Source organism: Coturnix japonica, chromosome 5, assembly GCF_054131305.1.
Source record: "Coturnix japonica strain WE chromosome 5, WE-NBRP24, whole genome shotgun sequence".
Classification (NCBI taxonomy): domain Eukaryota; kingdom Metazoa; phylum Chordata; class Aves; order Galliformes; family Phasianidae; genus Coturnix; species Coturnix japonica.
The window spans coordinates 12,540,107-12,566,470 of NC_140667.1; the positions used below are offsets into that span (position 1 = coordinate 12,540,107).

A 26,364-nucleotide genomic window follows, 5' to 3' on the forward strand; every position below is an offset into this window, starting at 1 on the left:
AGCTCCAGAAGCGCTGCCTTCTCCTCGTGCAGCCCATAGGTTTGGTGTATTTTAATTAACTAATATTCTTAAGTATTGTGGGTCTGCCATTTTGTAATCGGGTTCTACTTTTCATTCCAAAGCCATCTGGAATGGGCACACCATTTGTAATGGGTCGCTCATATGACATGCGTGCTCTTACTGACCTCTCTGCAAGTGGAGTTAAGCCAAGGTAAACCTTCTAAGATTTACATAGACAACAACCTTGATATGTGTAAAACCTCAGTATGGATGTGTAAAACATGGGGAAGGGTCAACTTCAGCTCCCAATCCTTTCCTTTCAAAACAAAAGCCATTGCCACACAAACACCATAGCCCACCTGGGCAGGGAAGTGTCCCATGGACAGCCCCATTACTGGGACCCCACATCTCTCCGTTGCTATATTTAGAGGCAGCAGGAGGGAGGAAGCCGGGTGCAAGGGAAGAGCAGCACAATGGCAAGCTGACCCAGCAGGATGTCCCTGTCACGGTGACACAGACATCCTCACCACGACCCCACTGGCTGCTCCTTTCACTGCAGACAAGGGAGCAAGTCATTGCCATGGCACAGAAGCCACCACTCCCACTGACATCCCCCCCCCCAATAGGTGTCAGCAAAGCAGATGCAACACTTCTGGAGGGCATGATGCTGCAGGGAGTTGACAGGCGGCTCCCACACAGGGCTGTAGAGGGCTGCATTCTTATATCCCTCAAAATGAACACTGAAGGCAACTTCCAGGCTGAGCAAGCATTGCCAGAACACCATTGGGAGAACAGAAGGGACAAGAACCCTTTCCTGTGCTTTGTTTAAGGGTCATGAGGAGCCTCACCACCTCACCATACCATACCATACCTCACCACCATTCCCACATCCCATGCTGGGACCAGACAGCCAAGACAGTGAGATGAGCCTGAGCACAGAAAGATCAAAAACCCTTTAAGACTTGGGGGATAAAGGCCAGTTGCAGTGTGAGACACAAAAAAGTGGCCCTTACAATGTCCTCTTAGAGCACTACAGCCTATGGGGAGGCAATGGAGCCTATTCAAAAACATTCACAAAATACATAACACAAGTACATGGTCTCATACAATACAAATTTCCTTGGAAATGCCGCACGGAAGGTTGCAAAAGAAAATAAAAGCCAACCGAGACACCCAGCCACACACTCTGGATTATGTTTTCCCACACCCACCCCTTCCCCTGAGGGAAAGGGGCTGGTTCCTGGTGTCTGCCTGGGTGCCAGGCAGCGAGAAGTCTGCTCATAGCAAGTCTGGAACAGCCCAGCCCATTTCTCAGAAAGCAGCCCAACACTTCTTAACCCTTATTCCTGGTAGCCTGCAGCAATGACAGCCAGCGTGGGCTTGGCGTCATTGAGCAAGGCACCTGTCATCCCATCCTGAATGACACACTGCTCCTCTGAGCACCTGGCCAGGCTTCCCCTTGCCCAAGCCTCCTCCTAATTCCATCTTCAGGGAGGGAACTAATGCCTGTGAGCCTATCCTGGACAGAAAATGCTTCTTACTGCAGCTAGGATCCAGGATGTTCAGTGTTGGGAGCAGGGGTGGGAGAGGTAAAGGCAGCACTGGATGTCATTGCTTGCTCCAGCATTGTGGTCACATTGCTGGCAGCCGCAGTGTTGTAAAATCCAGACCCTGTCTCTGCCGGGAAGGAAAAGAAAAAAAAAAACCAAAACAATAGAAAAAGCAAAGAAGAAATAATAATTAAAAATAAATAAATAAAATAAAAACCCACAGAAGAATAAAAGGAGGAACAAGCCCAGCATAGTCCTTGCAAAATGAGGAGGAGCGGGACAGAGGCAGCCCTCCCCTTGTGTAAGGCTCCAGGCAGGGGCATTCCCAAGCAGCTCCCACCTACCTCCCCCCCCCTTCTCTCTCTTCTCTCTCAGCAGCTTTAACTCATTAAGCTAATGGAAGCCAGTCTCTTCCCCTCAGGTCACCATGGCAATGTTTCCAAAAGAAAAGAAAAAGGGGGGGGGAAAAAAAGGCAAAAAGAAATCTCCCCAGCATCGCACCATTCTTCCCAGGAAAGCTGGGCTGCTCTCCAAGCCTTGCCCCCCTTAGGATGCGCTCCTTCTGCCCCAGGCTGCCAGGCCAGGGCTCATGGAGCCTTTGTGGGGAGGGAAAAAGAGATTTTTGTTCTCATCCTCCTGCCAGAGCGGCTCCCAAGGAGGAGAATGCAAGGCTTGTGCAAACCACCAGTGAGACTGGCAGGGCTGTGGCCGCCAAACAGGGAAGGCTGGCACCACTGCTTGGAGGTGGGGAGGATGAGTCCCAGAGAACACTGTCTCCACAGCCAGCAAATCCTGACCCTGGCCCGCTTCCTTTCAACTTGAGGGTGAGACAGAGGCAGGGCGTGGGAAGTCCCTCCAAGTTGGGTTGGATGAGGGGAGGCTGCACTGGGATATTTTTATCCACTTATGGAATCAGCCCAGGTCTCCCCAGCCCCAGGAGCCTGAATCCCATCCCACAGTACAAGCAGGATCAACAGTGCTTTCCTGGAAACGGTGTGAGAGAGGAGAAAAGCAGAGAAGGCATGCTGGAAGATGACAACTGGGAAGCCCCTTCCTTTCCCTCCAGCCCTTTTCCTAAGAGAAATGCTGCTGCTCCATGGCTGCTAATGCCTTCCAGATGGAGCAACCCTGTCATATAGCATGGAAAGTCCTCTGGGACCACACGGCATGCATGTGGAGACACTGCCTTTGTGTGGGAAAACATGAGGAAGAGGAAAAGGGTTCACCTTCCTTTGCAAAAACAAAGGGAATGCATGAGGAAACCCAACCAAGGTCCACATGCGTACACACCCATACCCAAACTGACCCCACAGGAAGAGATGACACAACCAGATTTCTTCTATTCTGCCTGTCTGGGAAATATTGGGTCACAAAATCATATGACAGAGACGTTAAGTCTCAAAAGTCAGCACGCAGCCTGGAGGAGGCCTTCTGCATGTCTCCAGCACCCACAAAACCCAGGGAGTTTTAGAGCTCTTCCTGCCTTCAGTGCACAAACAGGGAGCACGAGCAGACTGCATGTTAGAGGCAACAAGGCTGTCTTCTCAGCCTAACCTGAATACACGATGACAGAAGTTGTTTTGCAGTTGGGTAGATCTGAACCCAAAATAACTCACTGCCACCAACTTTAAGTCAAGATTTACTAAGCCAGCAGGGAAGTGGCCTTAAGTCAGAACCAATTTTAGCTTGCAGAGTAAATGATCCTCAGGAGCTAGTCACTACGAAGGTATGCTGGGTTACAATTAAGTTTAAGTTGCTTTTTTAATAGAAACTGAATTCTGTGCTAAAATATGGAAAGGTGATTATTTTCATTGTTAAAGAAATGGTTTGAGCCAAACACTTAGAGGGAATTATTGACAACGTGCTGTGCACTCCATCAATTACTTTAAGAATTCCACCACTCTTGATGGAGTTGATCTGTCAGCAATTAGCAGAAAGTCCAGGACCTGCAAACTACAGCCTTTTCTTCTTTTAAGGGACTAGATAATCAAATTGTCCTTAACTATAAATAGGCTTACTTCCAATAGAGAAAAATACTTGTACTTCCAATTGAGAAAAAAACAAACAAACAACAAACCATGTACACGCTGCTTTAGCAATCACCCATTCTGCTCACTGTGCTTCAATGCCAAATGTAAACCCTGTTTTCTACTGTTGGGTGTGTGAGCTTGGCCACTGCTCACACCTCTGCCTATCAGCCTACATGTCAGGCCCTGAAGTAGCAGAGCACAAGAACCCAGAAACTGGGACTTTGGGGCTCTCTGGGTCTTTCCATGAGAGCTTGCACCCAAGACATGCTGCTGAGCCAAGCCCTGTGACATAATGGGTTGGTCACAACTGGAACCCACGGCCATAAGTGCCCCTGCATGCCAGAAGGCCAGTAGGTAAACCCAGGGAAGCTCAGATGTCCTGACCACTCCTGCACAGCTGCTAAATAAGCTTTAACATGAGCATTAGAGACCCCGAGGCCAGCAGAGTCTCTTGAAAGTAGGCAGCAAGGACGGCAGCAATAGGTATCGCATCAGTATCACATGTGGATGCTGGGGAGCCAGAGCCAGAACTTCCGTCTTTATCAGCCTCGTTGCTAGGGGAAAAAGCCCAAATATAGCAAAGCGATGATATATTTTTTATTTGGGCAGCAATACACTGCAGGACAGCAGAGAAGGGCAAAGAAAGGGAGTGGCAGTGACAGCCTCCATGTCCAAATTTAAGCTGTTACTGCATGCCTGACTGAAACCCTACACCCTCCCAAGGAGTGCTGGCATTGCTGTTTTGGATGGAAACAGCAGAGGAACCACTGACAAAAAGTGAAAAGTCAGAGGGTAAACTAAACAGCAGCAAATGCAGCCCTCTTCCTACACCCAGCGCCACATGGAAAACTACCCCCAAATCTGAATGGCTTCATGCTTGGCCTGAGGCCCAGGGATAAGACAATGAAAGCAGTGGGTCGTGCTGCTCCTTCCTAGTTGGGAACAGCTGGGTGCACATTGCCCAGTTTGGAATGCCTAGAGCAGCCGGCAGCAAGGCTCTCACCACATTGCTCTTTTGAAAAAGAAGACAGTTCTTTATGGGGGGAGGTCACTAGATATCTAGGAAATGGTTAGCCAGTTGTTGGCATTCAGTTTGTCAACGTTGTGAGCTACTGTGAAGGCAGGTTGCTGACCGGCTAACAGCGTATTTCAGGATGGGTTCTTGATTGAAATCCACAACTAAAAGGGGAGAGAGAGAAAGAATAGGAGGAAACCCAGCTGCTCCCTCAGAACCACTGCCAGTCAGGAGGGCTGTGCAGCACCCAGCATCCACTGCAGGCTCACACTGTTTCTCCATAGGGTAACTTACACTTGAGGACTTACAACTGATGTACACGTAGAAGCATGCTCAGGTTCCCTCTTCTAGGCAAAATGACTCATCAGTGCCAGCAGAACCCCCTAGCAAGTCAAATCACCTTGAAAATTGCACACTGTAAAACTATAAACTGGGAAGAAGAACAATAACTTTCCTCTACAGTCTCAAAAACATGAAGTTATGGCACCCCAGAGATCCCCATCCCCATTCTCACTGGCTCTCAGAAGCCCCAGAGCAGCTTCCATGCCCCTTGTTGCAGCATGAGCTCTCCAAGATGGGACCTGCAGGAAGAGAGGGCTGTAGTGGCAAGCTGCTTTGCTTCTGCCTTATTTCTTGGTAGACACAAAGCCCTGCCATAGGCTTGAGAAAGATAAGCATCGTTCCTTGCTCCCCACATCCTCCTCCTCTCGCTTCTCCATTGCTGCCCAACCCCACGTGCAGCATTGTTTTTTCTCTCACAACACACACGTGGCTACAACAACCTTTACAAAACAACTCTCTTTTTTGTTGTTGTTGTTGGGGAAGAAGGACACAGCAGAAAAAACAGGAGGTAACAAAATGTCATTCCCTCCCCCAGATACAAACCCCACTATGCACATTTGCTCCTGTTGACTGTTCCATTGTGATCCCCATCCCACAGCAAGGCCTGCCCAGCATTACAGCCTCCCTACAAGCCCTGAAAGCCACCAAAAAGCAGCCTGAAGGGGAAAAATCCATCCCTAGACGCCAGTCCTGGGCTCAACAGAGAGGTCTCCAAGGCAGAAACACTCTGTGGTTGTTGGATGGCCGGGAGAAAGGGGGTGCGGAGGTGTGCCAGTTGTTAGGGGAAAAAGAGGAGTAAATGGAGAAAAACAGAATCCCAGACTTTGGGCTGTAGAGGGCTGGCTAAGAGAGACAGCAGCTGAAAGAAACTCTTTGCTATTATTACTGCATGGAAATTACAGCCACCAGAAGGAATCCAGGCAGAGTGTTGCTGACTATAACTTTAAACAGAGCAGGAGCCATGTGGCCGGGCTGCTTGGAACACTAGGAGCCAGCAAGGCTGGGGGGGCTTGGCTTGCTGCTGCACACTCCCCACCCGCACCCAAACAGCAAAGGGCAAGGACAGAAAGTGAACGTAAATAAGCTGAAGAGCAAAAGATGCTCATAGGTTTCGGAGAAGTGTCTTTTGGGACACATCCATTTGGCCTCCAAAGGGAGGAGGTGTTTGGATCAGCTCCTGGAAAGGAAAATGTTTAACATTTTCTATTATTATTATTAATGTAGAACATACAAAGGGGAAATGCTTTAGATACAGCTCTGGGTACAAAGCAGGAGGGGGCAAAACCATGCACAGCTGGGCAGAAGGGCTTGGACATGGCTTTAAACTAAAAGAGAGATTTAGGTGAGGAGAAATTCTTTCCTCAGAGGGCAGTGAGGCACTGGAACAGGCTGCCCAGAGAAGCTGTGGATGCCTCATTCCTGCAGGTGCTCGAGGCCAGGCTGGATGGGCAGCCTGAGCTGGTGGGGGGGAAGCCCTGCCCATGGCAGGGGGTTGGAACTGGGTGGACTTCAAAGTCCCTTCTAACTCAAGCTGTTCTGTGATTGTATGATACACAACTTGATGGGCAAATGGAACGTATACACTTTCAGCTACAGATGAGAAGAGGAGCAGACTCAGACCTCCGCCCTCCCCAGACATACAGACACATACTTTCTGTGTCACTGATCTGATGTGTTCTGTAGGGACCAGTCCTCACCCCACCTGTGCAACCCACAAATGATCACCACAGAACAGGGCAATACAGAGAATATCTGGTCAGCCTCCCTTCTGCTCCCATCCCAGCACTACTCACCGACATAGAAGGTGTTGGGAGCCTGCTTGTCACCCAGCTGCAGGTAGAGGATGTTGGTGGTCTGCGAGTCATGGCGGAGCCACAGGGCCACTCCCAGAATGATGCCCCCGGCCAGCTGCAGAGAGAACAGAGCCACACGTTACCCATGGCCAGACCTGAACTCCCAGACAGGAGCACAATGATGACCTGCAGGTGGCTTTAATGTCCAGTTATTTCTCCCTGGCAGAGTGGACTTCCAGCAGGACTCGCGCTGTGCTATCCATGGCAATTCCCTTTCACTTAAAAGCACCAGAGAAAGAGGGGAAACAATGAAAACTTGATTAAAAGGAAAAAAAAAAAAAAATCTTAGCAATTTCAAATCAGTTGCTGGAAACATTGCTTAAATGACCCATCTGAGTGTTTGAAGCCCCTGAAGCCAATCATCTAAAAAAGAGCCCATGTACAAAACCAGAAGATAACTGCTGAAAGCTACAGAAGCAGATGCACAATGTTTTTCAGAAGGGTCTGAGGCGGGTCAGGTGAAAGCATGAGGGTCACGAAAACAGAGATTTTGTTTAGGAAAAGGACAAAATCCTCAGCTGTGTGAGTGCAGCAGTGCTTAACCAAATGCACATGGACTGAGATTTCCAAAAAAGGCTCCTTGCATTCTATCCAGTCTCACACCTCCTTGGGCCAGAGGGTGAGTTTCTCCCTTGCTGCCTCCTGCAAATACCAACCAAGACTGTTTCACTGTGGTGCTCCCACAGCTTGGGCGAGCCCACAGCCCATGCAGAACTCTGAGCAAGCTGACATCGTGGCTCCTGGCATAAAATCCCCACCTGCACCCTTTGGGCAATTCAGGAGGGCAAGGAAGAAAGGCTTTGCTCTCTACAGTGACCACCTTTAGCACTAGTCCCCGGCGATCAATGCCACCTTCCTGCTTTCAGGCTCCCTCCACTGTGGCTCTCCCAGCCCTGGCTATGGACTTGCCACGGAGGCAGCCAGCACCCCAGCTGGGCTCCAAATAAGGCAGCCGGCGGCATCGCCCCAAATCAAGTCCGGCATTGCTTGCTCATTGTCTGAGAACACAACAAAGCCTGTGTCCACTTATCCTCCACCAGGACTGGGTGGCCCTCAGATTCACGGATGCCATCGCAAACAAGCCATCTCCTAAATGTAGCAAAGAACTCAGCCACACTTGGGATTCAGTGGGGAAGGAAACAAGAAGAGAGGAAGGAGAGCATGGAAGGGGAAAACAGAGCATTCGATTGCCACAGAAAACTCAGGTTCTAGCAGAATAACGTGATGGGTTTTTTTTTCCCAATTAGAGAACAACCCAGAAAGAAAAGCATTTTTTAAACAGAGCACCAAGGACCTTCAGCTGGAAGTTTCAATCCAACAGCAGCTGCATTTCTTAAGAGCAAACGACATTCATTCACTAATGAAAACAGGATTTAGGCTATGCTGACTAACTTTTTCCATGAAAATCAGACATCCTTCCACCACCAAGCAGCACAGAATGCAACAACGGCATCTTTCCAAAGGAATGAAAACAAGAGGGAGAAAACCCTTCTGGTGTGTTGGAGTAACCCTGTGTCCGCCGGGATGTGCAGCATTTACACTGCAATGGCACTCAGAGAACCCTGATTTCCCTGGGCGCGTTCCTGGTCTCTGAGTTGTATAGCCTTACTGCCTACATGTCTCTTTTTTTGCTGTAGGTATCCATCACCTCATGCAGGCTACTGAATTCCTTTCTCCTTGTCATGCTGTTCAGACCATAAGGTCTCTGAGACTCGTTGTAAACACAAACGCAACACAGCCCTGATTTGTGTTATTTGAGGACTACTCTAATGGGAGCAATAGTAAAAGCTTCAATTTCAGAAAAGCTCATGCTACATTTCTCTCTTAGGTGTGGTTTCCACATCATGACCCTCCTCTAACTGACAGTTCCCCTAATGCCTACCTGCACTTGTGCTTTTGCCTACCTTTATTTTACAAATGATATTAAAAATCTAGAAAAACCTCATAAGAAAAGAAAACACAAAGACAACACCTCTTCCACCCTCTTCCTGCCACCCCCACTCCTGCGCAAGGAGCTGTTCCTAGGCCTTACACCCCAAAGGGCACAGCGTACTGGCACAGAATGGCCGACCATTGCAGTTCTGCTGTTTCCTCTTTGCTGCTCTTTTCCAGCATTCTGAGATTTATTGCTTCTGCCTCAGACAGACAGGCTTTTCTAGCTGGATCCTGCCTGCCCAAGACATGTCCGAGGCTGCTAGCTGGCACAGAGGGAATGAGAGCCCCCCCGATACACACAATCCAGGAGATGGGCCATCACTTCATCATGATAAAGAGGCAAACTCCCATGCTTTTAAGAGTGCAAGGCACATTCTGAACATGGGGGATCCTTATACAAGATGATGCTTGTGCACATGAGGACATGTGTCACTCTCAGTTTTCCTGCTGTTACCACCCTTCTTCCTCCTGCTGCCTTTCTCCACCCCTCTCCCCAGTAGCTTTCCTGGCAGGGAGGAGGAGGAGAAAGAAGAAGCCATGGCTACAGGGCTCCTCGACTGAAGTGCAACAGACATCCTGCAGCCTGGCCCCATGGAGAAGAAGGGTTATGTCGATGCAGGTATTTCACAATGCTGTATTTTTAGCAGTACAGTTTCCCGTGGTTATGGCTGGCCCTCCTGCTGGGACACCACCTTCCTCACTCAGTCTGGGGCATGGGGAGTGATGGAAGCAGCTCACCAAACAAGCAGACAGGAATTAATTGCTACATCAGAGCTGAATGTAAGAAGGTAAAGTGACTTAAGTCAGATAAAGGAAGATACAATTCAACTGAAGGAAGCCACAGAACTTAAAACCTTCTTTACTGAACTCAACACAGGCACTTGAAAGCCATAACACTTATTTTGGAAAGTAGAGATGAGACCTTTCCATAATCTCCTGATATCACGATCTCTGATGACTGTCAAAGGTCAGGACATATGGCTAAAAATGTGCAGGCTAAGTCTCTTCAGAAACTGGGGCAAAAATGAAGCAGAAAGGCCCGTTTTCTTCATGCACGGGAGAAAGGCAGCATTTTGTCCATGCTCTGCCTGGAGCAGCTCAGCCATGGCCACTTTCCAGCAGTCTCTATTAATAGAGCGGCAGGACCAAGTTCTCCTCTGGTGCCTATAGTTACCAGCCCAACAACACTGTGAGGCCCTTCCAAACAGACCCAGAGGAACACTCCTAGAGTAGTGGTAGGCTGGGTGCCAAATGCAGCCCAAAGAGGAGGAGGGGAGGGGTGAGAGCCCCGTGCCCCCACACACTGATGGGGGACACACTGTGGCGCTCCCTGCACAGGTACAACTTCAGGCACTGGCACCCAGCAACAAGGGTTAATTGCCCCAGCAGTACTGGAAAACAATTTCAGATACATCTTTAGAATCGTTTTGGCCACACACATCAGTGTTTAGCTCCACCCATGATACAACTGTTTTTTCTTTTTAATAACACACACCCACACATCACTTTCTATCACAGCATCAAAGTGCTCCCAAGGCACGTATTCACTCTCACAGGAGGTGAGAGATAGTTAGGGTGTCTGACAGATGAACCACAGGAACACAACAGCCCCTCAGCTGGTAACAATGCTCCCTCCCTGGGCAGCGAAGGCAGGCACTGCCATGGGATGGAGCACTGTTTAAATGAGCTCCTGCAGGCAGACACTGAAGGACTCACAGATACAGTTGTGTTCACACGACAGCCCATAAACATCACAGGGAGGTGCCGCCAAGGCACGTGGAAATACGCTGCACTGTGCATTAACAACTACACCCAGCCCCAGGTCACTACAGCAAGATGCTGGCAAAGACTTCTGTCCTCAGTGTTTGCAACATTGTGATTCCCAGGGAGACCAAGGATCAAAACATAAACCCCACTGCGCTGGAAAAGCCTGTGACACACTGTGACTAACACTGTTTAAGCAGTTTCCAGTCCAGGCATGCGTGTGGGGCTGCCACCCAAACAAGACTCAAATTGTTTCTACGAACCTGCCAGGCTGCTTCTGAGCAGAGCCTTTGAGCTGTGCAACACATCAACCTCCATCTCTCTCACTGTGTTTCCATTCCCTATTTTAAGCCGCATTTAAAGCCTTGCTGTTGTTGTGACTGGGGGAACGAGCCCTGGAGTACATCAGTCCCCATGGGGCTACTACTGAGGGCTGAGGAAGTACGGGCTTGCCACCTTCCTCAGCGTCACCAAATGTCTGCACGTGTGCTTTGCAGGCTGGCAGGTGACCAGCAGAATTTCCCAGAATTGTTAAGAGAATACCCAGCAACTTGAACCTGTTCTTGTAATGCATGGTCTTACACTTTCATGTCCCCCCTGTGCTCCTCCATTTCATCCCTACCCATGCCACAGACAACTCAGCAAGCATAGGAGAAAATAGCTGTGTGTAGCATGGAAGGGAGGACTGAATCATAGAATCATTAAGGTTGGAAAAGACCACTAAGATCATCTAGTCCAACCATCAACTTGTCACTACCATGCCAGAAGTGAGCTCTTTGAACCTAGACCCCTCACCAGAGCAGGCGGCAGTGTGTTGGGCCTGGAGGTGCATGTTAGCTGATGGGCTGGGTGAGAGCAGGCTGATTCCTTTCTAGTTATGTTTAATCACATGTTGAAAGACCTACTGGGCCTCCTTTGGCCTCTCAGGTTATATAAAAGTGGCTCCAGCTCAATGTACCAGCCACAACCTGAACCATGCTAAGGCCATTCCACCAGCAGTGCCTCAGGGCATGAGCTTGGCAGCTCGCTCAGCAACCATCCAATAACCCAGCACCTTTCGTGGACAGCTGGCCATCTCCCAAAAGTCACTGCTCCCTGTGGCTCTCAAATATCACAAGTATACTGCCTAATTCAGCCATGCAAGAAATAACAGAAATGGGATTCAAGTATTTCTACTGAGGTTTCAGGCCAAGCTCGTGGCACATAAAAGCTTTTCCTTATTATCCCTGTGTTTTGTTAGTGGGGTGAAGCTCTCCTGGAGCTGCCTTTGTCCTCTGTTCCACCACCCTAGTGATGTCTGCCCACTTTCATCACACTACAACCCAGCACAACTCTACTGGACATGCCACAGGTCTTCCAGAGTTTCAGAAAGCTTTGAGCAGCCTCAGGACTCTCATTCCCAGCACCCTTCTGCACACATCAGCAATGTGCGTGCAATCTTATGTGTGCTCCTTGACAGCCATCATGGCCCAGCTGCATGTCCCAGCCAGCAAAACAGCCCGGTTCTTCCTAAAGCACGAGGGAAAAACGGCCCCCAAAAGAGAGAAATCTCAGGCAGACGGGGCTGCTGCCAAGGCGCCCAGGGCAACTGGTGCTGAAGCAACATTTTACTTTTGCTTCCCAACACGGCGGCTTTGTTATGTCCCTGCGCTGCTACGGGGGTGTCCGTTTATTTACACCCCAGCAGGACAACGAGGCCACTTCAAAAAGTTATCAGCTTCTTTCTTACTTGTTAACACAGCAAGGCTTAGAATTACTTCCTTTCCTCCCCCGGAGTGAGCTGCTTTTCAGCATGCGGCCAAGCCCCGGTGTCTGCCAAGCTCCCAGTTCTGCCTCGCGCTTGTTTTCGACTCAGCGCCAAGCACACAACAAGCAACAGAGCAGTTCCACAGCCTTCGCATACCAAATGGCTGGCATCGACACTGCCCCAAGCCCCTCATCCCATATCTCCCAGGGGCTGGGACACCCAGGCAGCTGCGCTGCCAGCAGCACGGGCACCCTGCGACAAGCGCTTCAGCGCTGCTTCCTCCCTCTGAACATAAAACTTTCTCAGGTCTTCACGATGGGGTAACGACCAAAGCATCCCCCACCCATAGCTGGAGGCACGAGACGTGTTGCTCACCGCACTGATAAGGCGCTAAACCTTACAATTACCCTCGACTCCAGCTTATGGAAGCCATCAGACCTGTTGTTTGGCCACCCAGCCTCATGAAAAGCCCCCGGAATAAACTGCTGGCTGGCAAGCCCTGGAGAGCAGGAACCAAAAGCCATAAAGGGAAGAAAAATGGATCTGGAAGTTCCCCTTTTAAGTAAAAGGATGGTTTACTAAGAGTTAGGTATATAGCACGAGTGAGGGAGCCTCCCCAGGAGCAGCAGCAGCACAGGGCCCTCCTGTATCCTTCCTGTCCCCATGGGACCCTTCCTTTCTGCATCCACACTTCTGCAACAAGAATGGCAGGAAGCCTGGAGCAGGAGGGAAGCAAAGCCCCCGGATAGGCACCGAAGCTCGTGGGAGAGCAGCCCAGGGAGACACAGCCCTGTCCTGCTGCCTAGAGAGGGAGGAGGACGGTCCCAGCTCATCCTGCAGCTGGCACAGCATCGGATATCAATTAATGCCGCTGTCGTCACCGTTTGTCAGCCTTCCTCGGTCACCGCTATGTGAGAAGAAAGGCAAAGCAGAGTCTCAAACCAGGCTGGATTCGGGAGCGCCTCCACCGCTCCCTGACGCGTCGGCGTCTGACCCAGAATTGGGAAAAACGGACAGGAACGCTAACGGTGACCTCCCTCCCCCGCAGGAGGACCCGCTGCCACCACCATGCCCAGGCAGATGAATTATTACATGAGAAACTTTCTCAGAAAAGCAAACCTCAGCACCTTGGGAATATCCGCCGGCTCCACTAAGTTCCCAAAGGCAGCGCCCAGCCCTAACCCAGCCCGCTCCAGGCGCTGCCAGGGCTGCGAGGGGCAGCGCCAGCCCCAACCTCCCCTGCTTTACGCATCCCCTCCGCACGGGGGGGCTCACCCCATCCAGCCCTCAGCAACCGAAAAACCGCACGGCAACAGGACGTGCGGGGAGAGAACAGAGAGCCGAACCCCCGCCCTCGCGCCGAGGATGCATATACATTAAAAAATACATCCATCTACGTGAGTGCATATAGATGTGCCGTATGAATAAACACATAAATAAATAAATAAAGCTGCGTTAGCGCGTATAAAAAAATACCAAAGGATAAATGCTCCCCGCGCCCCGCCGACCAAAAAGCCCTGATAGCAGGGTGCAAAGCTCAACATGGGGGCTGGCCGGTGGGGGGAAAGGAATAGAAAATACCCCGGCTCTAGCAGGACGCACAGCCCAACCGCCCTCATCGCGCTGGGGCTTACCCAGAAGATGAAGTTGAAGACGAAGAGCAGGTATTTGATGCACTTGGTGCAGCCCTCTACCCCCATGGCGGCTTCGGCGGCAGCAGCTCCCGATCTGAGGCCAAGCTGGGCGGCGGCGGGGAGGGAGAGAGGGAGGGAGCGCTAGGAAGTGCCGCCCCCTGCCCGCCTCTCCCGAGCGGCGGGGGCCCTCCGGGTCCCACCCTCTAACGCTCTTTTTCCTTTCGATTGCTTTTTCCCTTCCCTCTCCCTTCCCCTGTTCTTTTTTTCCCCCCTCTTGTAGCCTTCCCACCCCCGCACCTTCCCTTTTCCCACTTGCTCTTACATTAAAACTCACCCCCATCTTCCCAATGCTTCCTTTCAGCCTTACACAACCCACCACCCAAAAGATCACCTCCAAATTGTGCAGAAGCACTCACCGTGCTTGCTTTGCTCCTTTCCCCATCCATCTGGGGGTATTTCAGGGCTCACCATCAAAGAGATCTGTGTCACACGCGTTGACATTTTTAGTATCCCTCACATTGCAGCTTGGAAGTTGAATTTTAAAAGCCAAAAGCACCACAGAACCAGCAGAAAGTTTCCTCACCTTCTAGGCTAACCTCACTTTGGCTCATCTGTGCATCCCTAGAAACACAGCCTGCTCACACCCTGCTGTGCAACCAGCAGGCATGGTTGCTTATTTTTTAGGGCTGCGGTACCAAAAAGTCAGAACAGAACTCAGAACACAAAAGCCTGATCGAAGGCAGGACCTTATGTGTCAAAAAGGAAAACAAAGAAAAAAAGCAGAAATGAGTTCAAGTGCTCAGACAGCACCCCTGGTGCCTGTTGAACCCTGCTTTGCCCTCTGCACCTGCTGAGCACCCAGTGAGAACTGAGGCAGAACAGAAGCCAAACCAGTTCCCCAATTACTGAGTGCATCCCCTAATCGTGGGCTTGCCATGGATGCATAAACCCTTTGTTTCTAAGCCCCATTTACTCATTTGGCCTTACCAGTGAAGCTGGAGGCTCACAGGGGTATTCATGCACCAGCTGATAGACTGAATCGTTGGCTGTAGGTGTAATCCTGCCTGGATCCTGCCAGTTGATCCAAAAGATAATGACAGGATCCCAATTTTTTTTCCCCTGCTATGACACAGGATCCCACAGTGCCTTGATTTCTGCCCAAAACAAGCAGGGTTTGCTGCAGGGAAGGGAAAGAACCACATGCAAACTGATAAGGCTTCAGCAGCAGCACAGCCAGAGCTGGGCTTAGGAAGGAAAGACACTCAAATCAGTGTCTGTGTGCTGGGAAGCTGGCAGCCCCACTGCAATCACTACCACCAAACTGGCACTGGAGCCACCTATGGGGAGCTTGGGATATTTGGAAGGTGGTATCATGGCTTTTGCTTTCTGCCTGAATCTATGGGAAGTAGCAAACAAGAAACAAAACTTTTCATACACTCCAAATGCTAAACAATCTGGCTCAGAGCTAATGTGTTCCTACTGCTAGGGCATCCCCATGCCTGAACCATACATTGTCCAGGGCTCCAGCTCAAGGGTCACAGATCCCATCTGAACCTCTCTGCGGCTTGGCAGTGGGGAAGTATTTCAAATTTTATCCAAACATCCCAGTCTTCTATCAATTTATTTGCTTCCAGGCAGCTCAGCCGAGCATGCTTGAAAACTTTGACCTCTGTACTGAAAAAAAACCCCACACAACCCAAACCAACAAAACAAACACCAAGTTCCAGAGTCAAGGTAACACAGACTGTTTCTCAAGCAGGTCTGCGCTATCAGATGCAGCCTTTTCCCCAGTGCTGAACAGTCTACAAAGTATCAGGAATGCATTTCAAAGCCTCCCAGCAGCTTCACCAGATCTTCCTAAGCAGGCTGCTCTGTAAGTTGAATTAATTTGCACAAAGTTGTGCTTATCACGTCCTGGGATGGAGTGCAGGTGCTGTGCACAGGGCTGGGGAATTCCCTAATTCAGAGATGGGTTAAATTCAGATGCTCTGTGGGACACTCAGTTAATGCCAGTTTGCTTTCCCAGGGTGCAAACCAATGAAGAAAATACCTGTTGGGGATGTTAAAAAAGGAGAAAAACACAACAAAACGAAACAAAAAAACAAACCAACCCCCAGGAGCAGCCATTTAAGTATGCTTTCTCTGTTAATGAGTGAAGTCGCAGAGAACAGAGGTGTTCGCTGTGTTTCTTCCATCTGCTGGTCTAACTCCCTTCTGCTGCTCTTCCTCCCCTGTTTCTGATGCTGTTATAAAGGTCAGTGTCATGCTCGTGGTTTTGGCACAGCCGTCTATGGGTATGACTCATAGGGCTCCAGAGCAGACACAGCGTTGAGCTGCATCCCAGCCCCATGCCTGCCTGACAGCTTCTGCAGGGGAACACCAGCAGCTCCACCCTTCACAGACACCAGCTGAGCTCTGAGAAAAGCATTGTTCACCACAAGGTCCCCATCTATGGTCTGAGTAGGGAAGATGAGTTCTGGGATGAAACACATAGAGTCATAAAACATCCTGAGTTAGAAGGGACCCTTACGAGATCATTGAGTCTATCTCCTAGCTCCACGCAGGGCCACCCAAAAAATAGGCCATGGTGATGCTCCTCCTGCTCCTATACAGAGCTGGCTCTGGTAGGGAGAACAGGGCAGAGAGCTTCCCATCTATCTTTGCTTGCTGCATCCCCATGTTTCCTTGCTGGATAAGCAGAGACCTGTAGCTTCACTTTGAGGTTCTGCTTCTGATAACTCCTGCAGCAGTTGCCTCCACACTGATTGATGCTTTAAATATTTACAGCAGGGTATCTATGGTGATAGGCAGGTTATATAAAGTGAAGAAGGAAGGCAGTGGTGAAGGGCAGCAGCAGCTTCCGGAGCTGCTGTTATTCTGGTGCAGGTGTTGCTTCCAGAGGCACCACTTGTGAATAGGAGGGAGAAAGCAAACCCAAGCAGGTTCTTACTTCAGCGCAGACATTTCCTCTTCTCCAGCATAGCCAGGAGGGTGAGAGCCCAGCTCGGCATTGTGGGGAACTGCTGCTGTGCCACCTATGTATAATTCATCAGCAGGTGAATAGAGGCTGCAACAGCTCAGTGCTGATGTAACACTGCAAAAAAGAAAACCAGTGCATCCGCCAGCAAGCTGGTGTGCCACAGGGTTAAACAACAGAGGTACTTAGTGATGCTAAGAGCAAGAGGGGGAGTTTGCCTTAGGAAAGAACAGGGATCCTAAGGGAAGTAAACAGCAAGAGTTAGCAGTGAACCTGGGTTCTGCTGAGCCCTCTCACCTAAGTTTGCCTCATTACAAGACTTCAGAAGGACTCAACAGCATGAGCTCTGGGGTTGAATTCAAATTGCACAGCAAAGGGGAAGTTGTAATTTGGTGGCAGCCAGCATTGTCTGGGGGACAGGATATAGCAAAGCAGTTTGAAGCCTGAAAGATCCCCACTGTCCCCATAATCAACTTCCTCTTCAGGTTCTGCTTAACTGCTTAACCTAGGCTTGCACAAGGGCTCTGAATCCTTGGTCTTTTCTTTCTGCTGCGCAGAAGCCCCACTCATCCTCAGCTGCTGTGTGAGGCCTTTTTCTCCTTGCTAATTGTGCTGCTTGAGAAGTGAACACAAAAAGCTGCACCTACTGCTTGATATAAGCGAGCTGTGGCCTTAGAGAGAGTGGCCTGGCTGTCTACAACAGGCACATGGTGAGTCACATGGAAGGCTCTGACCACTCTGTCCCCATTGTTATCCCTCCTCCATGGTTGGGTAAGAAGAGGCAGATGAGGGCTGCAACCTTCCCTGTGAAATAGGAACAAAGAGCATGGTGTATGTATATATATACACACACACACAGCGTTTGTAGGGGAGATTACAATTTGTTTGGATATTTCATACCCCTCCCCCCCCCCAAAAAAAAAAACAAAAAAACAAAAAAACTCAGCTATGGCTATAGAGCAGGACTTCCAGCTTACCTTGTTGGTAAGAAGCAGCCTGGGTGCTAAGGCATGTGCAGCTGCAGAGGGAACATCTCTTCCCAGCACCACAAGGCTCATGGAGTGCAGCCCATTGCAAACAGCCCAGCACTGCACATTGCAGAAGAGAAGGAATGACAGCCTTTAGCAAGAGATTGGTATTTATTGAGGACCCCAGGAATCGTGTGTGCTGCCAGCTGGCCTGAGGAATGACAACAGCAGTAGCCTTGACAATAACAGCCAGAGCTCACAGTGGAGACTGTCTCTGAGGAGGGCAATGTACTTAAGAACCCCTATACACATATCTCTGAATCTCCTCCCACCACCAGTAAGTGGATATGTCTGCAGGTGCAGCTGCACAGTAAGCACATCACCACTAAACTCCTGCTTGAATGGGGCTGGTGACTGCCAGGAGAAAGCTGGGTGATGCTCCACAGTGCTTTTAGACTTGGCCTTGCCTCCAAAGCTTCCACTGAAGCTCTGCTTGTACCAGAGGAGAGGAGCAAAGAGCCCTGGCTCCTCCTCCCTCAGTGCCATTCTTTCCAATACAAAACATCTGCAACCGTGTTCGAATGCTAACCAGATCTGGGGAGATACTGCAGGCTGTAATGTTGTTTTAATACATACAGCAGTCCACACGAAGGGCCCGGAACTGTCCTGAACATCAGCAAGGGGTTTTCCTCTTTTATCTCAATGAGATCATCTTCGGAAGCTGAGACAATTTCAATTGCCACTTACTGTTTTCACAGGTAAAAGCCACAGCAAAGGAGGGAGGTGAAAGCTGCTTCAACAGATATTTTCCATCACTGTAGCTCAGCAGATTTTCCAGCAGGAAATAAATCTATCGCTGCGATGGTTTTCAGCTCAGAAGTGGCTCTGCCTCCTTGCAACGAGGGCAAAGCACACCAGGAAGCCATCATTTCAGCTCGCCTGAGATGTTCAGCTGGCTGAAGCTTTTCAAATTCCTCCTTATTGTTGATAAGAAGGAAAGAAGAGGAAGTGGACGCTGTTGTGTTTTAAGTGGCTGGAGATCAGTCCGTTTCTCCTTAATTTAAACACAAGCCCTGCATATGTTCAATATCAAAGTCCTTTTGTATTTCACAGCAGCGTGGTAGGTTAGTGAAGCCAGAAAGAGACAGAATGGAGGCAGTATGTTGAAGGAGCCCACGTGAAATTAGTGCAGCATCCAGAAGGCTGACCTAATCCTCAGAATTTCAAAAACTCAAAAAGGGAGATGCACAGGGATGTGTCCTTATTCCACTGCTTCAAAACTCATACACTGTTTTTTGATTTTTTTTCCCCCACTTAATTTATACCAAGAATTCCAGCAATATTTTGATAGAGGGAAAAAACAGTAGTGGTGGCTGGGTGCTGACATACTCCAGGGTGGTTTGAAACCTGTTCAAAGGCAATGATGAGCACTGTCCCAGGTAGCACAGCTCCCTGTTTTTCAATACCAAACCCAGTGCAAACATATTTGCCAATGGCAGATTGGTCCCATTGCTGCAGTCCAAAGATCTTGCCCTTGAGAAGTCACATCTTTCGAGGTCACAGGAAACTTCTTGTATGACAGCACAGAAGACTGGTTTAATGCTACGATTTCAGATGGTATTTCTTTAGGTTGTGTCCTAGGGAGCTGTGTGTATTCTCCTTATGCTACATACCATCCTTCACTCCAGGAGGCAACCTGCATCTCCAAGCCCAGGTGCATCTCAGTCCTCATCCATTCTTAGTGAAGATGCAGGACTGCTGTTCTGTAGAGTTCCACCTGGATGGTACAGCTTGGAAATGCACACAGGTAAGTAACGCAACGCCTTCCCAGAGGCTTGGTGGGAGACTCCAGGCATCGACTTGCACTGAGAGCTGGCTCTGCCTGGTAGGGAAACCTGGGAGACAGGCTTCTAACTTCCTTGCAAGGTATATTTGCCTTTCCGGTCCAGGTTGTTGCTGAAGTGGATGGAGAACCAGAGGAAAGAAGTCAGAACCATCCCATAAACCTAAAAGGAAATAGACAAGATGGGCAAACAGTTAAATGCTGAATAGAGGAGGATGTTCCAGCTGTGTGAATAAGCGATCCTAAGTGTTGCCTGCTGGTTCAATTGGCACTTCTGAACTTGTTATGTATGAAAGTGTCAGACCGTTCTTGAGGGAGCTCTTTTCCACTAAAAGGGTGAATATCAATTCCAACATGGGAGAGAGGGAAAAAAAAAACCCATGTGGTTAAGGCATCTGACTGGAATTAGCACAGCACGGCTCAAGCTCAGTCCTAAAAATATCCAAAAGCGAGAAGAAGCCAGGAAACTCAGCCTTTAAACTCCTTCCTCAAAACGACCCTCCATGCAAACAAACTCATAATAGTCCTTTGTGTACAGAACAGAGAGAGGGAGAGGAAAAAAAAAACCAACCTCATGCATTGTTTGGAATAAAATGAAAAACAACAAAACTAAGCCCCCAACACATGCTCACTGCAAGAGTAGAAGACAGCACGCTTCCTTTGTACCACACTTTTCTGATGAGTGCACAGTGCTGCCTCTGATCACGTCTCAGGATTTGCACAGGCAGCTTATCAAAGTGAGGATGTTGCAGGAGGCGTAAGAAGGGCTGCAACAACATGCTCTGTGTTGGCCTCATTGTGCAGATCGGTGGGGACACGTCTGCCGCAGGGATGGGGACATCAGAGCTGTAGTCCCAGCTGGCTCACTTTGCTCTGCATCCTGCCTTCACAATGGCCTCCCTCATGGTGGGATTTCCTTTAGTGCACACTTCAAAGGCTTTCTTGCATTATCTGGCTATAACATCAAGTTCGTGGGGAAAAATGTCGTGTAATACAAGTGTACAAATAGAAAAATACAAAACACTCCAGTGTGGATATGGCTTAAGCAAAATTTCTCCTACACTAAAGGGTAATTAGAAAGCAACATCAAATATTCATACATGACTTTCCACTATGCATCAGCTGTACGTCCTGAGGATTTTCTGAACAAGAGCTCAGTGGTGCTAAGATCCAATAAAGCCTTAATGCTAAAGCTCTGTATGCATGTACATAATTCCATGTAAGTAGAAATGTACCTATAACATTGCCTGATGTCTTTCCTAGCGAATTACTAGCATTATGAAATACACACACACACAAATTGTGATCCTCTGCGTTTCCTTGAGATGAAGTCTTCTAATCTTTGTTGTGTCAAAGTGGAACCAAATCCCTACATACACACTGGTCAGGAGAACTCTCCCTATCTTAAGAGCAGCACGGAGATACCACAGAAGATAAAACCTACTTTTTTTTCTAATTTCTGTGGTGGAAGCCAACACCACTTCTATTTCCAGTGCTCATCTTCAAAACCCCCCCAAGTCCCCAAGCATTTGGGGCTTATTTAGGATACAAGTCCCCTGTGGGGTCAGGAGCATATAGAAACAGGCACAACTACCGTGAAGCCAATGGTGATGCCCAGGAGTGTGGAGACAAAGCCCATGTGCTTCTTCAGGAAGCTATGCATCTCTTGTAGGCAGTCCTGGAAGGAGAGAAACACCTCTTGCAGTGTGTCAGAAGCTCAGGTGGGTAGACAAACACCTGCATTATATTTTCCATTACTACAATATGCCTACAATTTTCTTAGTATGATGAATTTCAGTCTGTAGAGAATGTATGTACACACCTAGTGTGGTCATGCATAAATGGTGTTGGTTTTCCTTTCTCTGGAAAATGGAGAGGTTGTTGTAAAAAGACAGGAAAGCAGAGCATGCCACAATGCTGCATGTTCCCCAAAGATACTAACAAACAGCTCAGCATTGGAAGTGCCACCAGCATTATTATATATATTATATATATGTTATTACATATAATATATTATATATAAGCATTAAGCACTCCGGCAACCCCACTGAAAACTAGTGGGTGATAGCCAAGAGTCATTTCAAGAATGTACAAAGCCTGCCCTTGACTTTGCAGAACAAGGTTTTTACTGCTTATGGACCCACAGCATCATCACCTGAGTGAATGCACTGCAGCAAGCAACTACTACAGTTCCCTCCAACCAAATGCAAACAATTAGTGGGGCTGACCAAGGGCATGTAGTGCCTGAGGCTGCTTTACTCTTTCTTCCTGCTCTTTGAGCTGATGTCTACCCTCTTTGAGACTGGATTTTCCAGGAGACAGCTGGAAACCATGGATTAACAAGTACTGGTGCATCAAAGGGCTGTGTTACTGCTTATCATAGAATCATCATATCATTAAGGTTGGAAAAGACCTTTAAGAACATCTAGCCCAACTGTCTACCTATTACTAGTATTCCACAGTAAACCACGTCATTCAGCCTGTACAAATGCCTCACCACTCTTTTTGGGAAGAAATTTTTCCTAATATCCAACTTGAACCTCCCCTGATGCAATCTGAGGCAATTCTGTCTTGTCCCGTCAAGACACAACAGCAATATTTCTGCATAGCTGTAGCAACACCATTTGTTTTTTCTAGGGACAACTTGTTCTGATGCTAGTTTTGTTATTCCAGTGGAAAAAAGCATACAAGAGACTTACTCAGACTATGAAGCCTATGTCACAACTTCAGTGCATACACAGTCTAATATTGGAGGGATCTGCAGCACTTCTTTGGAATATTGCAAGCAAGTATAAAGTCTGCTTGATGAAGCTACTCCTGGACAACATAATCCTGCTTTATGAGTTTCTCATTTAAATTTTTAATACCTGTTAATGCCCTTGGGAAAAGGAATTACAGTCACCGTGCGGCCTTTCAACATTTGTTGTTAGCAGAACACATTTTAAGCCTTAGAGACCAGAACCACGTGACAAATTCAATAGTGTTTTTCCATCAGAGCCATGCCTGTGCTATCACAAAACCTCCACACATGCAGAAGACAAAGAGGAGGCTGGAGAGAAGCAAAAGAGAAGCAACCCTACCTGTCCAGCAGCCCACGCTGTGCCAGGACGGCACATCCTGTGCTCAACAGCAGCTGTGTCTCCAAGAGGGGAGCGCTTCCCACAGCACAGGAACTGCAAGAGAGGGCAGAGTGGGTAAATGGGGCTGTGAGGAGCAAAGCAGGCAGGTAAACAGTACTCACAGTGATGGAAGCTGAACACACAACACTAGACAAGGATTGTTTCACCATTGATTATAGTGGCTAAACTAAGCAGATGCCTACCATGCTATGTATTCCATGTTGTTGGGTTTGGGAGATAGTTATCAACTTCCAGTACTGCAAGAGCTCATGTTATAGAATCATCTAAGTTGGAAGGGACGCTTAGAGGCCATCTAGTTCAACTCCCCTGTAATGAACAGGGACATCTATGGCTAGTTCAGGTGCTGAGAGCCCTCTATGTTCTATATATAGCCAGTCTCATACTATGTACAGACTTGGCAAAAGGCTGGTTCCAGAGGAAAACAGTACAACAGAACTAGCAAAACAGAGCCTGTTGGAATCAATGGGCAGATGTTCCAGAAAAAGGTTTCTGTGAAATCTGGGAGATAACTTACTACTTCATGGATGCGAGTCAGCTCATGTCTCTTGGAGCTGGAGCCATTCCTCCTCACCTCCTCATACACGAGGTCGTACACATCCAGCATACTGTTCTCTACCTGCAACAGAGAAAAACTTCTGTACAGTGCACCAAGATGATCAGCTGCCCAATTATCTTACAGCTGAAGCTTTTGGCCAGTTTTGTCAAAGAAATACAGAAATATAAGTGCCTGTAACACACATGCCTCCACATCCCCCCCATGTCCTGCCAGGGAGAGGTGACAGTATCATCTTGTTCTGAAAAGAGGTTATAAGGTTATTTGCCACCTTGCTAAAACATAAAGGTGAGAGCATGAGAGCACCTCCAATGGGCAGCAGTGATGGAAGAGTTCCTCTGAATTAAGCCCAAAAAAATAATGGAGTGACTCAGTGGTGAATCAGATCCTAAATATTTACTAAAAGTATGAGAACTTGCAGCTTGACAAATCCCAGCCAACTCCTGCTCAGCTTTCAATGGAAAAAATATGACAATTGCTTTTAGTGCCAGGAAAAAAAAAAAGAGAGAGAGAGAGAGAAATAAAAACAACAAAAAAGCCCAGATTTATTTCTTCCTTTCATTTCCCTGTTGCTTCCCTGCCCATATTGATCTGAATGGGCTGAAGGCAATGCTTGGATCTCAGAGCAGAGAATCGATCCACAGGACAGAGGGAACGGGGTGGAACGAGGGATCCTGGAGCAAGGCCACCAGTCAGCACTCCACTGTGGATGTGCACACCATCCTCCCTCTAGGAAAAACTTAAAGCCCAATAAAAAGCAAAACATTCAAAATTTCCTAACTTCGGGTATGCCGTGAAGCAGCTTCCCAGCAACAGCAATTAAATAAATGAATTCAGTAAAAAGCTTACTTCCACTGAAGAAATGGATTAAGAATAATGAAAAAGGGGATAATTTTTCATTCTACTCTTGTGGTGTTGTCACTTTTATATCCCTCATTAGCCAAAGTCTTTCCAGTACCTGAAGGAGCCTGCAGGAAACTGGGGAAGAACTGACCTTGAAAGTGAGCGTAGTGATGAGGCATAGGGTAATGGCTTTAAACTAAGAGAGAAGAGACTCAGGTTAGATATAGACAAGAAACCCTTTATTCAGAGGGTGGTGAGGCACTGGCTGTACAGAGAAAGTGTGGATGCCCCACCCCTGGAAGCACTCAAGGCCTTAAGCAGCCTGATCTAGTGGAAGGATGATTTTGCATGGTCCCTTCCAACCCATACCACCCTATGATTCAAAATTCTCTACTGTAGATAACATATGCTCCACACTGCATTGTAAGTACAGCGAGCAGCACAGCTGCATGCAGTACTTCATAGAATGCAAACAGACAAAACCTATTTCCAAAGAGACTTCTTATTTTAGACATCCCACAGTGACATCAAGCATTTTGAGGTCATTTGAAAGAAGGCAGGTGATGGAAAAGGTTGAAGGGCCGAGATTCCCACAACAAACCTATGGCAGAAATATTTTACAACCACATGAAACCGTGAGGGAAGAGCCACAGGCAGTCACTGCTTCACAGACTTCTCAGCCACAGCGATAGCGATGAGGAGAGAATAATCTCCAGACACATCATGGCCACCGAAGACTTCAATTACACAGTGTTCCTGAGCTTACTTCTGAGCTGTGTTCTCCTTTAGGTACTGATTTTTCATTTTCCCAAACAGCCTCCAAGAAGCAAAACCACAAAGGATTAAATGGAAATTATTTTACAGCAACGATTTCCTTTTAGAACATGTGTCTGGGCAAGCCTGGGAGTACAGTCTGCTGATTAGTCCTTCTCAGTGCTTCTATCCAGCAACTGCATCTAGCATTTGTTTCCAGCATTTTTCTGAATACACGATTCAGATCACAGTAAGGCACAAAACATCCAACTACAAAGCCTGCATTTTAGTGTTTTTTTTTTCCCCTCTTTTCAAATAAAGAGCGAATTGACTGTAGTTTCTCCACATCATCTTGATGGGCTTTGCCAGAACGATTTGATTTTGGAGCGGAAAGTAGCTGCCTTAAGACAACGTGGCAGTTTGTTTGCACAGATTACTCCAGATAACTTTCTAGTTTAAGTATTGCAATGGTAGTTATCAAGTCCTAAATCCCCACATTTATCACTGCTGTTTCCTTCCGTGCAGAGGACCATACCACAGAGCATAGGCAGTACAACAGGCAGACACAGTCACAGGTTGCTGTAATAAAGTCACTATATCATAGAATGGCTTGGGTTGGAAGGGACCTCAAGGATCATGAAGCTCCAACCTCCACTCACCATGCAGGATCACATTTAATACTAGGCCAGGTTGCCCAGAGCCCCATCCAACCTGGCCCTGAACACTCCTAGGGACACGGCATCCACAACCTCACTGGGCAGCCTGTGCCAGCACCTCACCACCCTCACAGGAAAGAACTTCCCCCTGTTATCCAACCTAAATCTTCCCTTCTTGACCATCTCACCATCTTCCCTGCCCAAGATGGGGTTATGTTTTTGCTCAGCCACCACACGTGGCAGCCTCTACTCAGACAAAAATGGTACAGTCTCATGCATGTCTAATGATGGGAAAAAATAAAAACTGAAAGCGTGAGACAAAGTCACCAGATGTCTTCATGACACAGCCTTATTTGTGACAGCGTGCATTTTGTTCAGGAGACACAAATTCATCCCTCAGCTTTCCTAGGAGCAGGAACAAGGCACAGTAAAGATAACTGCACTACTTTGCACCAAATTACCATAAACTCCTATCACATACTCAATTTTCATTCCACCATCCCAAAATAATGGCTTTTTTCTTGCAGCAGGTGTTGGAGAAAAAGTAATTAATCAGGGTGCTTTCTCTCCCAATTAGGCAACCGGATGCTTTTTGAGCGGTTATGCTGATACTGTTCATAACGTGCTTTAAGAAAGCCACAGCTGTGCCTCATCCCTTAATAACTCAGCTGATAACACGTGACAGTGGGTACAGATAGAGGAAAAAAAAAGCCTGTCTGGGCTTCCCCTACAGAGGTCCTACACTTCCAACCCACATTTTC

The 26,364-nt window shown here is 48.2% G+C and overlaps 2 protein-coding genes across 14 annotated transcripts in view; both read right to left on the reverse strand.

Annotated features, from left to right (window-relative positions):
* CD81 (CD81 molecule) overlaps positions 1 to 19,614 on the reverse strand; it is a 27,789-nt gene extending 8,175 nt beyond the window's left edge. The window contains exons 1-4 of one of the 2 annotated variants that reach the window (XM_085550039.1): positions 19,489 to 19,614; positions 17,495 to 17,651; positions 16,821 to 16,999; positions 6,731 to 6,845 (exon numbers count right to left, since the gene is read on the reverse strand). In XM_085550039.1, coding sequence (XP_085406165.1) covers positions 6,731 to 6,845; positions 16,821 to 16,999; positions 17,495 to 17,651; positions 19,489 to 19,547 — 510 coding nt within the window. In that variant the 5' untranslated portion in view covers positions 19,548 to 19,614. Of the gene's footprint in view, positions 1 to 6,730; positions 6,846 to 13,870; positions 13,967 to 16,820; positions 17,000 to 17,494; positions 17,652 to 19,488 lie in introns of those variants that run through there. The other variant, XM_015863902.2, reaches the window with a different exon arrangement.
* The window catches only part of TSPAN32 (tetraspanin 32), a 21,290-nt gene continuing 12,893 nt past the window's right edge, over positions 17,968 to 26,364 (reverse strand). For 5 of the 12 annotated variants that reach the window (XM_085550034.1, XM_085550032.1, XM_085550033.1 and 2 more), the window contains 4 exons: positions 23,313 to 23,414; positions 22,739 to 22,831; positions 21,250 to 21,336; positions 17,968 to 19,821 (listed from right to left, as the gene is read on the reverse strand). In XM_085550034.1, the coding sequence (XP_085406160.1) occupies positions 19,726 to 19,821; positions 21,250 to 21,336; positions 22,739 to 22,831; positions 23,313 to 23,414 (378 nt within the window). In that variant the 3' untranslated portion in view covers positions 17,968 to 19,725. Of the gene's footprint in view, positions 19,822 to 21,249; positions 21,337 to 22,738; positions 22,832 to 22,878; positions 23,105 to 23,312; positions 23,415 to 26,364 lie in introns of those variants that run through there. The other 7 variants (XM_032444735.2, XM_085550036.1, XR_014947025.1 and 4 more) reach the window with 6 other exon arrangements.